At 37.2% G+C, this 14,847-nt stretch overlaps 1 protein-coding gene across 2 annotated transcripts in view; it reads left to right on the top strand.

The window, feature by feature from the left end:
• The window catches only part of DNAAF11 (dynein axonemal assembly factor 11), a 35,089-nt gene extending 28,628 nt beyond the window's left edge, over nucleotides 1-6,461 (top strand). For both annotated transcript variants that reach the window (XM_053945634.1, XM_053945649.1), the window contains exon 12: nucleotides 5,947-6,461. In XM_053945634.1, the coding sequence (XP_053801609.1) occupies nucleotides 5,947-6,133 (187 nt within the window). In that variant the 3' untranslated portion in view covers nucleotides 6,134-6,461. The remainder of the gene's footprint in view (nucleotides 1-5,946) is intronic.
• The last annotated feature ends 8,386 nt before the right edge of the window (nucleotides 6,462-14,847 follow it).

The following is a 14,847-nucleotide window of genomic DNA, read 5'->3' as shown; positions in this document are numbered from 1 at the left end:
TACACACATTTAAATTCCTCCAGTAATGAAATATTAATAGGAATACAGCTGTTTTCTTTCATTTTTTGAGTTTTCTTCTTTAGATTTTATTTTGTTTTTTGTTACTGTAGATCTTTATATACAGAGAGGTTGAGAAATGCAGCCAGAGAATGGTTTATTCTGAAGAGGCAAAGGAATGGAGTGGCAATTTTTGCAGAATTAAAATCTAATCAGCAAGTTCTGATCTATAAACACCTTTTATATTGAAATAAGGAATATAAGGTAGAGATGATTCCTATCTTAGTAGTTCAGGCCTTGCTAATCTGACTGCCCTAAGTGTCTTTTCCCCTCTTAGCCATGCAGGAGTGTACTGTGTGACCAAGCCAGCACATGCTCTAGAGAATACCATACATTATGTTGGAAATCTGACTTATATTCTACTGGAATCAGTTCTTAGTGGTAGTGAATAATGTTTGGTTTTTGGCAATTTTTTGTTTCAGTTTTGTTTGGTTTGGGTTTTTTTAATCTGGATTCTTAGGGAGAAAAAAAAAAAAGAAAAATATGCTGCTGGATTGTCTACCTCTGTCTGCTGGTGAACCCATAAATGCCTCTGAACAGGTTATCTAGTTTCAACCAAATTTCACTAATTGTGAGAGACATAAAATATATAAAATTACCTGTAAGTTATATTGAACTTGAGACTGAGAAAACCTGAATGTTTTGAAACACTGTGTTGAATTTTAATTCTAATCTTTTTCTAGCAAACATGGCACAATAAGACTCATTAAAGGAACTTCTTTTATGGTGTGCAGTTTCAGTGATAAATGAGCATTACTTTACTTTTCTTGGAGAAATCTTTGGATTTAATTAAGTTTTTTCTTTGCTTATTAACAAATAAAGAATAAAAGACTGATTATTTTGAAAATTCTCTACAGCTATCTCACTTGAGATGTAAGTGTTGCTGAAGATGAAACAAACATACTGCAAAGCTCTGTTTTACTGGATTACCCTGATTTAGCTTGGTTCATTTTGGTGGAGAAGAGGCAAAGATAAAATTTGTGGTAAAAAATTGTAGATGTAAGAGTAAGAATCTTTCTTTGGGAGTGAGAAGTTCTAATTTGAATTCTTGAAGCAGTCCTTGTGAAGTGTCAGATTGCTGCCTTTGCACTGACTGAAAATCTCTCCCGGTCTTAAATTCCTACAGCTTAAACAGAGGGATGTGATGAGTTGGAAGAGAGAGATCTCCGTATTATGAAGAGAAATACAGTAGAACAAAATGAGTAATTTCCTCAGGATTGGGAAGGGGAAGTAAGATGAGGTCATGAATGGCATTGCAAACTGATCCGAAAGAGCTGCAAGAGAATTTATGTGGTCTTTCAGAACCCAAATTCTCAGTGTCTAAACCAAGCACAAACATTTCAATGTGAATAAAGACAAGTGCATCTGAAAAGTGGCCTGAATGATAGATAAGTAAATGTGTGCAAAGATCACAAATCACAAGTCAGTTATCAGTTCTGTTGAGGTGTAATGCCTTTGATAAATACCTGGGATTAGATCACAAATCTTGAGAGTTGAATAGTTTGCAGAATTAATATTTTCTGGTAATGAAGTTTGCTAGTTGTCATGAAGACACTGAGAATTTTTAGAATGCAAGTAATATTATATGGGAAAGGAGGAATCATAGAAACTCTAATTTAGTTGGCTTCTTAACCAGAAACTGTAGTCAGATATGACTAAGAAACATGTTACAAGTGTTTTTACTCAAATTAATTTCAAAATATGGAGTCATTTGCATTCTCATAGAGGCTTAGAGCTAATCAAAGTAGAGTGTGTACATCTCCATCATTTGACTAATTAGGAGAACAAAAGGTGGGGTTCCTCAAAAGTGATTTGAAAATTAATTTGCACACTGGCATCTGATAGTCCTTAACTATAAGAACAGTGACAAGGCTTCAGAAATGTGCTCTTCTGGAGAAAACATTCTCAAGAGAACGCTTCAGTTATTTCCTGATCACTGCAGTCTAAAGTTATCTTTGGTTGTGCATATGGGACAAGGACAAAAGTCTGAGGGCAGAGATGGACTTAAAAGTTACTTTCTAACAATCCATAACTTTGAAAAAGTTAGAATAAAGTGTGTTTTCAGTATATGCTTCCCAAATGTTTAAGGGTTTCAAGTTTGGCTAACAAATTTAACAGTGAAAGGAGAGAAAATAAGTTTATATTATAGCCATATATGGAAATTAAGAGTCAATTTGCAAATTGCAGGTATTGGAGCATTTTTCTTGCTTGTAGACAAGGTCAGTTTAAAATTTAGCATCTTGAAGTGATTATTCAAAAGGAAAGGGATGGAGCAGTGAAGTTGAAAATGTCACAGTGGCTATGATATTTTGTCTAACTTTTAGAAAAACATGGATGTTAGTAATATATATATTCTCAGTCTGATGAATCCTATTCATGAAATATATTTGTCTTTAAGAACAGAATGGCCTAGATATCATCAGCCTTTTCTTTATCAGAACATTTACCACTGATTTGTTAGATATTCTTCACTGTTTTGTCCCTGAGAAATGCATTTGATTCTACCAGTATTCATGTCTTCCAGCTGATTCTGAAGACTCCAGTTACAGCTTCATTTCAGATTACCCACATATATGGAGATTTAAAAGGTCTCTTACACAATGAAAGAGGAATTAATTTTCCAAGTATTAAAAAAAAAAAATTTGCTTAGATTACCTAGTAGATTTTTTCCTAAGCTTATATTATCAAAAATTGAGACCAGGGTATGACAAGTATCCTACATTCACCATCAGTTTTTAACATACCTAAATAAAGATTTGTCTTACTCTAAGCTCTCAAATAAGATGTCATTCCATATACTGAAATCACTCTATTTTCTTATTCAAGAAAAGGATTTATTAGTACTTTGTCTAGGGTGATAATTATTTTTTGTCCTGTTTCATTCATAGTGTTAAAAGATTTGAAAAAGTGTCTCTTCAAAGGAGTTGGTTGTGACTCCTAAATATCTTTATATTTATATCCTGATACCAGAAAGGAAACTTTCAGTCACATGTCAATAGCCATATATTCTGGATCAAAGATATGAGAAATCTCTAGCAATCTAAATTTTATTGAAATTCAGAAGTTGACACAGGGAAATGTAACTGTCAAATCATTTAAATATCAAGTATGGGGATTAAAGACTGTGTAAATAAAAGTGTAAATTATCAAGAAATACCAAATTATCAGATATGCCGTATTGTCACATACCAGATTGTTCAGCAGCCTGCTAGAGTTATGCAAAACTTTCTTTATTGTGGAGTTTTCTAATTTTATTCTTTAAAAGCCTAGTCAAACTGTGTGGAGGTAGAAATACCCTTTCAAAGGGAAAAAATGTCAGGAAGAAATAAAGGATTTCATTTGTTTCTGTGTGGTGCTCCAGTGTTTGACCATAATTTTTTAGGTAGAGAACACTCAGCAGCAGGTAGCAGTGCCAGAAACTGTCAACTTCATCTGTTTTTAGATCTGACCTTGAAATAGTTTGCAAACACTGACATTTTCAGGTATGTTCTCCAGCTGGTCCTTCAAGGAATATTTTTGTTTCCATAACAGCTGTTTTACCATTGCTCATGGAAGAGCTTCAGCAACAAGATGATTTTTATTCTGTTAAATACATAGAAAAACCCTTGTACTTTCTTAAAAAAATATTCAGGTGGTTACCCTTGACCTCATCAATACCCAGGCTCCCTTGCATAGATTGCATGATGGGAGCAGTAGGTCTGTTGTAGGTGCACTGATTTCAGCCTAGCAGAGAGTCTTGCTGTCAGCCAGTTGTTGTATCACTGTAGCTGGGATAGCACTGTGGAGCTTTACTAAACAAGTATAGAATGTTTGATCATTTTCATGTAAGTACATAAAAACCCATTTCCTTTCTGGAAAAATTCACTCCTCTTGATTCTCAGTCTTACCTGTTGCTAACATACTTCAAGATTACATGTGTTGCAATTTGGAGAATGACTGATGCAATAACCTTATAATAGCTTGTTGATGTGGATTGTTACTTATGACACTCACTGTGAATTCATTTCTGGAGTACTGAAGTTTATTCTGCTACTAAGCAATAAGATCTTCAAACTCCATTATTGTGTTTTCATGAATGACAGTTTGTACAATTTTAGAGCTGTTGAACAAATGTGAGATACCACTGCTAATTGAAATACTTCAAATTAAGGAAACTCTTTTCTAGCATGTGATGGAGGGACAAGCTGAGTCTAATTTATTCTCATGTTTGTGCTTTTTTAGCTTTTTCTGAGGTGCCTCAGATTAGTGGTAAATGATTAGTTTAAGGGTCTGCTCTCTTTCTGATCTCACCAACAGCTACTGATAAAGTGATTCCAGGTCATGGCACATTTTGTAAATTACACAGGAAACAAAAATGCCCTTTACTTTTGGGGAATGAACATTTTTCAGTATTGCCACAAATGAACACTTTTTTGCTTCATTAAATAGTATAGTGCAATATCAGAAAAAAAAAATTCTAGCTTTATAAATTGAAGAATATTCAGAGTAAAGAAATAAGAATGTTCTTGTATTTGTTTTCATTACCCATAAAATTTTACTCTGAGTAATTTTTGCTTATGACATTATTTGGAAAAGATTTATGCAGATTATTAAAGCAGCTAGCTTTTCTGGCTGTTTACTGCTCAGAAAAAAATGATCAAATTATTCTTTAGTACAAGAAAAATCTAATGGCATAGATCTGAAAGAGGTGGTTAGGCTGGTGACTGCCTCTTCTGGAACTCCTGATTTCCTCAGCATAGCAGAGGAGCAGAGGAGGAGCCCTCCCATGAGCCCCTCTGCATCTCTCCTTCAGTGGGACAGAGACTCTGCACACAGTGAGGGCTGGGATGCTTGCTCACATCTCCCACAGCCTTGATGGAGAACCACTGGCAGAATCTGGAAGCTGCCCTACAAAACTCTCCCTGTTTTAACAACTAAAGATGGTGTATTTTCAGTTTAAAATCTTTTACTGTACTTTATATTCAAATTTTCATTCCCTCTGTTGTCATCCACAAAATGCATTCTGTCATGCAGTGACTTTGCCTCCCCCTTGTTTGTTCTGTTTCTAAGGAGCCTTTCTGATCTCCTGGATAAACAGTTTTTTCACATCTCTGAAGGGTGAGGCACTATCTTTTCTAATGCTGAGCTGGGAACTGTGACTCAGTATAAAATGGAGTATGAAGATGTACAAATCATGTTGTAATTTGAAGAAATTAAACATAATTGTACAATTAAATTTCCAATTTGCCATTTTTTCATGTAAACAGATACAAATTGCATGAAAGAAGGTTAGATTTTTTCCATTTAATCATTGAGCTCCCCTCTTAGAAATAAACAATGAGATTAAATGCTGCAAGATAGAGAGTATGTTTCAAATCTTTGATCATCATGTGATGTGGATAGGTTACCTTAATGAGTGGCCAGTACACATTTCAAAGTGTCATCTGAAAGAGTATCGTTAATAGCAATAGAATATGAAAATTGTGTTAAAACTCTGACTTTTCTTATAATTTAATTTAATAAAAAACAATTGGATTTAAAAAAGATCTTACATCAAAAGCCAACCATTTGTACTGTGATACCAGCAGTCACCATGTTCTGATATAAAGGGAATTACAGCTATCTAAAATTAACTTTGGAAGTTGGAGACTAAGGATCTTTTTGTACAAAATCTTAGAGATTTTGTATTACTTTCATGTGTTTACACTTAGGGTTTTTATTTAGCAATCAATTCTCAAGTTACAAGAACTCTTAACCCTGGTTTAATTGGACTCAGTAACAACCCTCATGCCATGTGTTTATAGGCAGGCACCCAAAATAGAACCATAGAATCACATAATGAATTCAAACAGTTCTGTTATATTCAACACTGAAATTATGTTTTTTCCATTTATTTCCCTCTTGTCTCAGGAGTGGACAAGTTGAGAAGTTGGAAGTGGATCCCAGTAAATATTCATTCCCTGATGTGACAAAGATAATCCAAGAAAAGGAACAAACTGGACAGGGACCTATAAAGCTCCAACCACAGAAGGTTACAGAGGTTAAGAAGAGCTGTGTTGATTTTGAAAATAATGAAGATGTTCCTCCCTTAATTTGAAACATTCTGAAATATCTCCTCTATAAGTAGTGTGAATGCTTGTGTTGAATTCATGACCCTATGTGTAAATAAAATAGAGCTGAAGTTGGCAATAATGTTACATTTCCTGTAAATAACTTCTTTATGCTGGTGTTTTCTGCTGCATTTTCTGTTAGTATATTGCTATATAAATTGTTTTTTGTAGATTGTTTACTTAGTAACTCTGAAATTAGAATAGGGGCCTTATATCAGAGATTGTCATTTTTTCAAACAATTTACTGTCTGGGTTGAGAAATGACACATTACTGTAGAAAAGGAGAAAGGGAAGGGGAAGGGAGGGAGGGAGGGAGGGAGGGAGGAAGGAAGGAAGGAAGGAAGGAAGGAAGGAAGGAAGGGAAGGAAAGGAAGGGCTTGTAACAAGAGTTATGATTTTTCTCATTAAACTAAGCATAGGAAAAATCTCTGTGTATTCCTTCAGTGTTTTCATTTTCATAACAGACAACAGTAGAGGAAAAGGGTATGGTTGGAGTGTAAACTACCATTCATCACTGAATCTCCAGCATAATGCACAGCTCCTGGATTCTGAAGCTTTCCTAACAATCCCACTCCTTGAAGATTTTGGGAGATAATAAAGAGAAACTTGAAGAAAAAAAATAAGTTGAGTGACCTACATTACCTTCCTTATGCATTTGTAATTGTTTATAATGGAAGATTTCATTTGGAAGAGAAAATGCTTCAGATTTAAATCAGTTTGCTTTTAGTAAAGAGCAAGCAAAGTCAGGAAGAATCAAACAACATTTTCTGGTTAAAAGTTGTTTACATCCTTAAGATAGAAGATTAATAGGTTGCAGTTATAACTGAACCACTGTTTAAGTTCAGATAGTGCCCACAGTATCCTCAGCACATAGTCACATTGATAACACAGCCTTTGAAAGTGCTGTATCCCTAATTGTGAAAAATATTGTGCAAAAACCTCAGCAGTTTGAATGAAAATATTCCCATTGAATTCTGGGAATTTTTAGCCACTCTAAAAGTGTTTTATAGTTTTCTTCACAGATGTTTAATGTAAGATAAAGATAAATAGTGTATCTTAAAGTGCACTGAAGAGAAGCAGAAAATATCCATCAGCTTAGGCTGATGGCTTGAACCGATGCATTTTCTTCGGTTGCAATTTGAAATGGATAGAGGGTAAAAAAATGAAGTTTCATACTAATGCTGGATATACTAAAAGCTGAAAAGAAAATTTATATATCTCAAAGACATAAACCAAAGTTGAATTTGGGCATCATCTGATGGACCATCCTATCATCTTGGATTTTTCTTTTGCACTGACTCAATTTTTCTAATTTCAGAATAAATTCTTCAATGATTCAAACCTCTGAGCCCTGGAATATATTTAATCAGCTCTGCTCTGGTTAATGGAGAATAAAAACATCAACTGCTTTTGCAATATGTCCCAATTCACTAGAAATGCCTAACCTTGCCAGCTAACTATGGAAAAGACATATTAAATTTTATCTCTTGATCTCACTGAGTAGTAATATGCCCATAGGGTGAGCATGGATCATTTTCTAGATTGCACGTCAAGGTTCTGTATTTGAGATGGCACAGAGTGTCCCTGCCCTGGGGGTGGCAGTGGGGCTGCAGGATCTTTGGGACAAACAGGTCCAGCAAGGGCTAAAGGTGACAGCAGTACAAGAGGAGGAGCTGAGGAGGGGGGAGGGCAGGAGGGGCTGCAGGCTCAGAGGAGGGGTCCCCCCCTGGCAGCCCCAGAGAAATCCCTGTGGAACAGAGACCCCCTTGCAGCCCAGGAAGAGCCTGGGAGTCCTAAAAGTTGGTGCTGTTTCATGAAACTCTGCAGCCCAAATAGGTAAACAGGCAACAGATAAAGTAATTTTTAGCAATCAGATGGACATTTTATAGTTTTATTCCTTTCAAGCCTACTTCCTTTTGTTTCAGAAGTATGAATTTTGCTGACCTTGGGACAGATGAAGAGAAAAGGCTCCACTACTTTTTTGAAGATAAAAATCAGTAAATTTTGGCAGAAGATACAATTTTTTTTTAATTTCCTGTAATTTCATTGAATGCTGTGAGGATTTCCTGATGTTTCTAAGAAGTGAACATTTTACAAGATTTCCTCCTTTTCTTCATTTCCTATTTCTAAAAATCTTGTAGGGACAATCAACCTAGCAAACCTTCAGCCAATATGGATGAATCTGTCAAGAGTTTCAGACAATTGTGGAAAACAGAGGCAGCCATGCAGCTTGGTCAGGTATGGTTATTTTATTTTTTCATAAAGAGAGCTATAAACATTAATCTCTAATGTCAAACCAAAGGATAATATGATTGTATCTTTCCCCATTACAACTCAGCTCTCTTTTTCATGTGGTTTCATTGTGAATAGATTTTGCTCTGGTTTTGGGGGGAAAAATAAAAAATGTATTGAGCTACAATTACACCTCATAGAAAAATTAATAGCAGGTACCTAAACATTATTGGAACTACTGAAGAAAGAGTTGTTTCATGTGGTAACATAATCTTGGGATCCAGCCTGAAAATGGAGTATGTTCTGAGAATCAGCTTCAATAAACCTCTCAAACAGGTATGGGCCATGGAGAGCACAAGCAGAGGTTGATCACAGAGCAACGAAGTGCACAAGCACAAGATGACACCACAAGAGCATAAACACACCTTACAAAATTTCTGATTACTGTAATGCAATTTTGAGAGAAGAAGACAAATGAGGATGAAGGACATGCAGCCAATATAGAGAAAATATCCCCTGTATAGTGAAAATTAGAAGATAACAAAAGGAATGAAAGATAGACAGAGCCCCCACCAGAAAAGGAAGACTGAGGAAGGAAACTCCAGCATTGTCCCCCAGTTAAGGAAATGGCAACTGATCAAAGCCATTGTGCATCTGTAACACAATTCTCATACTTAGAGGTAACAAAATGTGCTGCTTTTTGATTTTTCACTTGCTGCATTCTGCTACTGCAGACTCAGCAGCTGTACATACAGCATTATCTCTTACTATGTAATTGGGTTAAGTAGATTAAAATTTCAGAAAGCACTGAGTGTGTGTTGTGATATTTCACCTCTAACTAGATGACTGGAGGAATTTTAGCAGTATGCAGTTGATGGATTTACTCATCATCCAATAGACAGGAGATGGATGGGGTTAATGAAAAATTCTAGCAGTACTGAGAAGAAAGATGTGTAGCAGTTCAGGAGTGCCCTTGGATTTGCCACAAAATCTTCCTCTTGTTCTAAAATCAGGATGGAATGTAAGTTTTGGATTTGCCATCAAAATGAGAGTTTTGTTGATATACAAAACAGAAAGTGTCCAGTTCCCTCCAGCACTAAATTGATTCATCTTGGTCAAAAAAAGCAAAAGGAGAAGGGAATCTGTTACACTATGACAGGATAAAGCTATCCTGCACTTCCAGTCACAGTTGTAGTGCAGATCAATGTGCAATAAAATAGCAAACTTGGTTTAAAACTACCAAAAGGTCTTTTAGTCTTTGATAGTTTTCTGAATATATTCAATAAGAGTATAATATATATATGAGTAACAGTACTGGACATGCAAATTATGCTTTCCCACTGCACCTTTCAAATTATAATTCCCATAAGGAGGAACTGGTGAGTAGCAAATACATTTATTACTGGTTAATAGATATGAAAGAAAGATGTAGGGGTCCTGAGCATTAGTCTTTTTCTGAACAGCTGCTAAAGACCAGGTGTTTGCTGTCAGTGCTGGACTGGGTAACTTCACCAAAACTAAATCATAGCCTCACAGAATGTTCAAGGTTGGAAGGGGCGTGTTGTGGTCATCTGGTCCAACTTCCCTGTTTAAACTGGAGCCAGTTGTCCAGGACCACGTACAAATGGCTTTAGAATATCGACAGGGATAGAGAATTCACAGCCTCCCTGGGTGACCTGTGCAGGCACCTGGTCACCCTCACAGTAAAAAAAAGTGTTTCCTGATGTTCAGAGGGATCTCCTGTGCAGCCTTTGCCCGCTGTCTCTGGTCCTGTCACTGGGCACCACCTATTCACAGTTTAATTGCAAATTATTTTGAATGAATGTATTTCTTCTGTTACAGAGTCATTTGTAGCATTCTGAAGCTTACTGTTCTTATTTGCAGCACCTGAGCAATACTGACAGAACAAATTTTCTCCTTCCACCTCTGATACACCCAGGCAGAGTGAAGCTGAAATGTAAGAAAACAGCAGATGAATTAACAGGGACAAAAGATATGACATAATTTAGAAAACAGCTTATTCAGAGTGACAGTTCATGTTTTACTTTTTAAAAAGCAGAAATTATAAAAGATATTATTAGTGCCAGAAGTGCTGCTCTTGGTTGCACAGTTGTACACTGGAACTATCTAATAATCAGGTGAGATCTCTCTGAGGCAGGTTTTGTACAAATTTTTCCTGCATCAAATGTGTCACAGTCAAAACACTGTGAGAGGCACAGAGTACATAAGTTCTGGAGACTGTTTATTGTGTTGGTTTCAGGATCACCATGGATTACCTGAGCTAATTATAAAACACAGACATTAGAAGGAGCAGGGAAGCAAGGAAATCATGTTAGACAGACTGGGCATAGTTTCTTCTGCCTTACAAACCCTACAGACAACAGCAGCCACTCCCTTACACAGGGCACAGAAATGTGAGCCACAGATCCATTTAAAGAAACTCTACAGCTCCTCATAGAGAAGTCCTGATGTGGTGGGAACTGGCCAGGGATCAAGGGTCAAAAGCCCATTCCCTTAAAAAGATAGGATAGTACAGAACCAGCCTTTTGCTTTGTCTAGGTGTTAGCATAACAGTTTGCCCTTGGATGAGTTCAAATCAGCACAAAGTGTCAGTTTTCCCATATCGGGCACTATATGGACGTGTCTCAACTTATAAGGCACTTTCCTGATATTTGACAACAGCTTTTCAAGCATGATGCATTGGAAAATCATAATAACCACGTCCACACTGGGGGTTATACTTCTGTTCCTGGAAATACAACTCTCAGTGTAGTACAGCCTGAACGTCTGGGCAAAAAAGGATCTCAGAAGTTATAACATGTACCATATGAACAGAAGATAAAACTCCACAGCTCTAAACAATAAGCACCTTTCTCCTCAGAAACTTCATAGGAAATGTGTCTATAGAAGAGTTCACTGGTGAACATTTGGCTAGAAAGTTGTGACCTGTGGTTATATTTTGACCCTTGTTTTTGTGCTCTTACTGCTAACCATCTGCAAGTCTACCAGCGGCATAATTATGCCTGTTTGACAGTGTACATAAATTAGTGTTGGCTCCTCTGGTTTTGCAACAAGGCAGGCAGCCATCTGACTTTTTAATTAAGGGTTTCACTGAGATTGATAATAAAGTTCCAATGTGCTTCCATATTTAAAATGAAAGTACATCATCACTATAAAAATTTTCAAAGGGAAGGCATCCATGGAGATTTATCAGGCACCTCTGAAGTATAGCTGAAGTGAAGCATGACATCAGCTACAGAAGAAATCCAAGCTGTCTGCTTTTCCTGCACCGAACTCCATTCTGCAGTGGAAATCCTCTAAGGGAGTCAAGTCCATTTTTTTTCACTCATTTTTTAAAATTTCCATGAACCTAAGACTCTTTACTGTATTTCTGAATATTTAAAGGTGCTGATATCCTGCATCATTTCCAGAACTTCCTTATGTGTACTTCTGCTCAGTATCTAGTTAGAGCTTCAGCTATTTAAATGCTTTAAAGTATCACCCTTCCTTATGTCTGTAGTAAAAGCTATATTCATCTCACTAAAATTATTTTCCAATATGCTAAATAAAAATGCTTGCCTTTTTAAATTTATGCCTACACTTTAGCTCAATCTGGAAATTCATGTGTGAAACTAAGTCACTGTCAAACATTCTTAAAACTTTTCCAAGTGTGCCTCCAGTATAGGTCTAGAGTATCTTAGATAAATCAATTAATTAAACTTTTTCAGTTTCTATCCTAAAAAACTTGAGTTTCAGTCTGAACATTCTCAGAGTGGTAGTGAAGTATCAAAGGCTCCTGTGACATGTTGTTATGTACCTATTGTTGGGAAGATGTTGTCAGATCACTTGGTGCTAATATGCTGGGGGGTTTCTGTGGGGCTGCAGGTAATTTCTCACACTTTATCAGCTGTGTTGAGATACATAATTACATGTCTGTGATCTGCAAAGCAAATTCTCCCTCTTTATCAGTGTTTGACACTGGATGCTTAACAACCTGGTTAATCAAAAACAGATTATACTGCTAGAATTAATGAGGCAATGAAAGGGTTTAATGACTGAGGGAAGCTTTTTAATGGCTGTTTCAAAGGGATTACTCAGTCTAATATTTGCTCATAAGTAGTAGAGAAATGTGTAGCATGGAAATCACAGTTATGCAGACAAATGAATTTCTCTGGATCAGCTCAAACCTGCTATCTCATAATTGAAAACCTCAAATCTAGTTCATGTTCCTTTGATAGACAAAGAAGTTCTTTCTTTCCCCTTATATTAATTCAGAATTCAGTGTAGAAGATTCGAGGACAGCTGGTAAAAATGACCATTTAAATCAGCTCAGGACTCAAGTAGGAGAGATTCTATTACTGGATATATCTGAATCACAGGATTAAAGAAAATTACTACATGTGGTTACAGACAGAGAAATCTGCCTATTAAATGAGCTGTGAAATTAGTTTCAACAACTGATAGATCTTGAAATATCAGATCTTGAATTTATCACTAGGATCTTGAATCAGGAAGAAAAAATGCATAGTTTGGTCAGACAGACTGAGGTTCCAGGTTCCATTTGGCTGCAAAGACTTTATTTAGTATTCTTGGGCCTGGATCTTTACTCAGATTGGGAAAGAGGACCCCAGGTATTGTTCAGTCTGTCCAAGGAAGGAACAGTGTGTGAACACAAGTATGAAATTCTCCCCATTTCTTGTCCTGCAAAATGTTCTCACTGCTTTTGTACCTCTGTGCCCATTCTGGGCCATGACACAGTGGGTCTGCTCAGGTGGTTCTAAGAATCTGTTCCCTGACATTGCAAAGAAGGGAACAACAAATGGAGACCTACTTCAAAACTGCCATCCAGTCTTGAACTAAACCAGACTCCCCAGTCCATGTCCAGGCTGTGAGAATGTGGTGCTGCTTTGATTGCTGATTTCAGAGTTCTTGGTTAGAGTTCATAGGAGCTCTCACCATGTCCTTTTTTTACAAATTCCCAGCACTCAGATCCACAGGTGCCTTACTTCAGGACCTCATACATCATACCCTGCAGTTCCCCAGGAAGGGCTGAGCTCAACTGTTTTACCTAGTCTCACTTCCTGAGGAGCCCTGAAAGCTTCCCAACTTCAGCTTAATTGATGCTGAAATTATTGGTGAACTATGAGTCTAAACTGGGAAAAGATATGCTCATCTTATGGGTGATCATATGAAGAATTTTGGATAAAGTGATATACCTCAGTCACTTGATCCAGCAGTGGCAGAGATGAGGTTATAATTCAAAGGCCTATCACTTGAGGGCAGGAGGCACAAATTCGCCAATAAATTTCTTATGCCACTGCCCACAGCAGTAGGTGTAAGGAAGACCAGATGAAGCCAAGCCAGAAGCCCAATTAGCCCAAGATGTGCCTCAGTTTAAGCAGGACATTTCTAGGCCAGCAAATAGAGTGAGTAACAATCTCCCACTACTCTGGAGGGCTGTGTGTGACTGCCCCATCACACCTGCTAACCCTTGAGGCAGGCAGGTTCTCTTGCACACTCCAACCTAGTCCAGCCCCTTCCCCTCGTTCTGGGAGAGGCAAAATTGAATTTTGCGTACTCTGATGGGAAGAATTAACCTTGTTCTGTATAAGAAATTCTGAAAAGAGTGATCCTTCCCTGACACAATCTCAGACAGTCAGCAGCTAGAGGAAAGTCTGACCTGGGGGGCTGCCATGCAATTATCTTTATTAGAACACTCCTCTGGGAATCTGTGTTGCTGTTATTGCATACTAACTATGCTTATAAACCTCCATCCTTTATCCTGTGGCTACAAGCTTCGTGGTTTAATTATGCATCCTGTAAATATTGGCCTTAGTTTATTTTAAGCCTATCAACACATCCTCAGGGATTCCCAGTTTCTTTGATTCATCCTGTTGTTTTCCTCAGAATCTTTTCTACTTCTGTTACATCCAGGACAGAGTGGGGCAAAATCTAAGTGGTTTTCACACAGCACCATGTTATCTCTCACTTTCCTACAGATTCCTAATGGTCTCTTATCTTTTGAATACTGCCAAGCACTGTGCCCGCATATTTATAAAACTGCCTACAGGGACCTCAAATTTTATTTCCTGAGTTTCAATAGGTAGACAAGAACCTGCCACTATGTACTGACAGATCAAGCTGGTTTAGGTGGAGTTACCTTCCCCTTTGTATTAAGAGATATTGAGCTATTGTTTCCTTCAGTCACTCAACTCCTTGGGATTTTCAGACATTTTTGTGCTCTTCTCAGGCAGTCTGAGATGTGATTCCTGCAAGCCATTTTATCACCTCAAAATTTATTTTAGCAAACACTATCATCTCATTGTTCATCTCTTTTTCTGGACCGTTTGAGAAGGTGTTGAGCAGCTCAACTTTGAGCCCAGGTCTCTCTAGGGATTCACTGATAATCCTCCATTGTGAAAACCCTTTATTTTTACTCTGTTGCCTGTCTTTAAGGAATTCTTTATCC

This window comes from Vidua chalybeata, chromosome 1 (assembly GCF_026979565.1).
Source record: "Vidua chalybeata isolate OUT-0048 chromosome 1, bVidCha1 merged haplotype, whole genome shotgun sequence".
Classification (NCBI taxonomy): Eukaryota; Metazoa; Chordata; class Aves; order Passeriformes; family Viduidae; genus Vidua; species Vidua chalybeata.
This window is presented reverse-complemented; position numbering and strand designations above follow the sequence as displayed.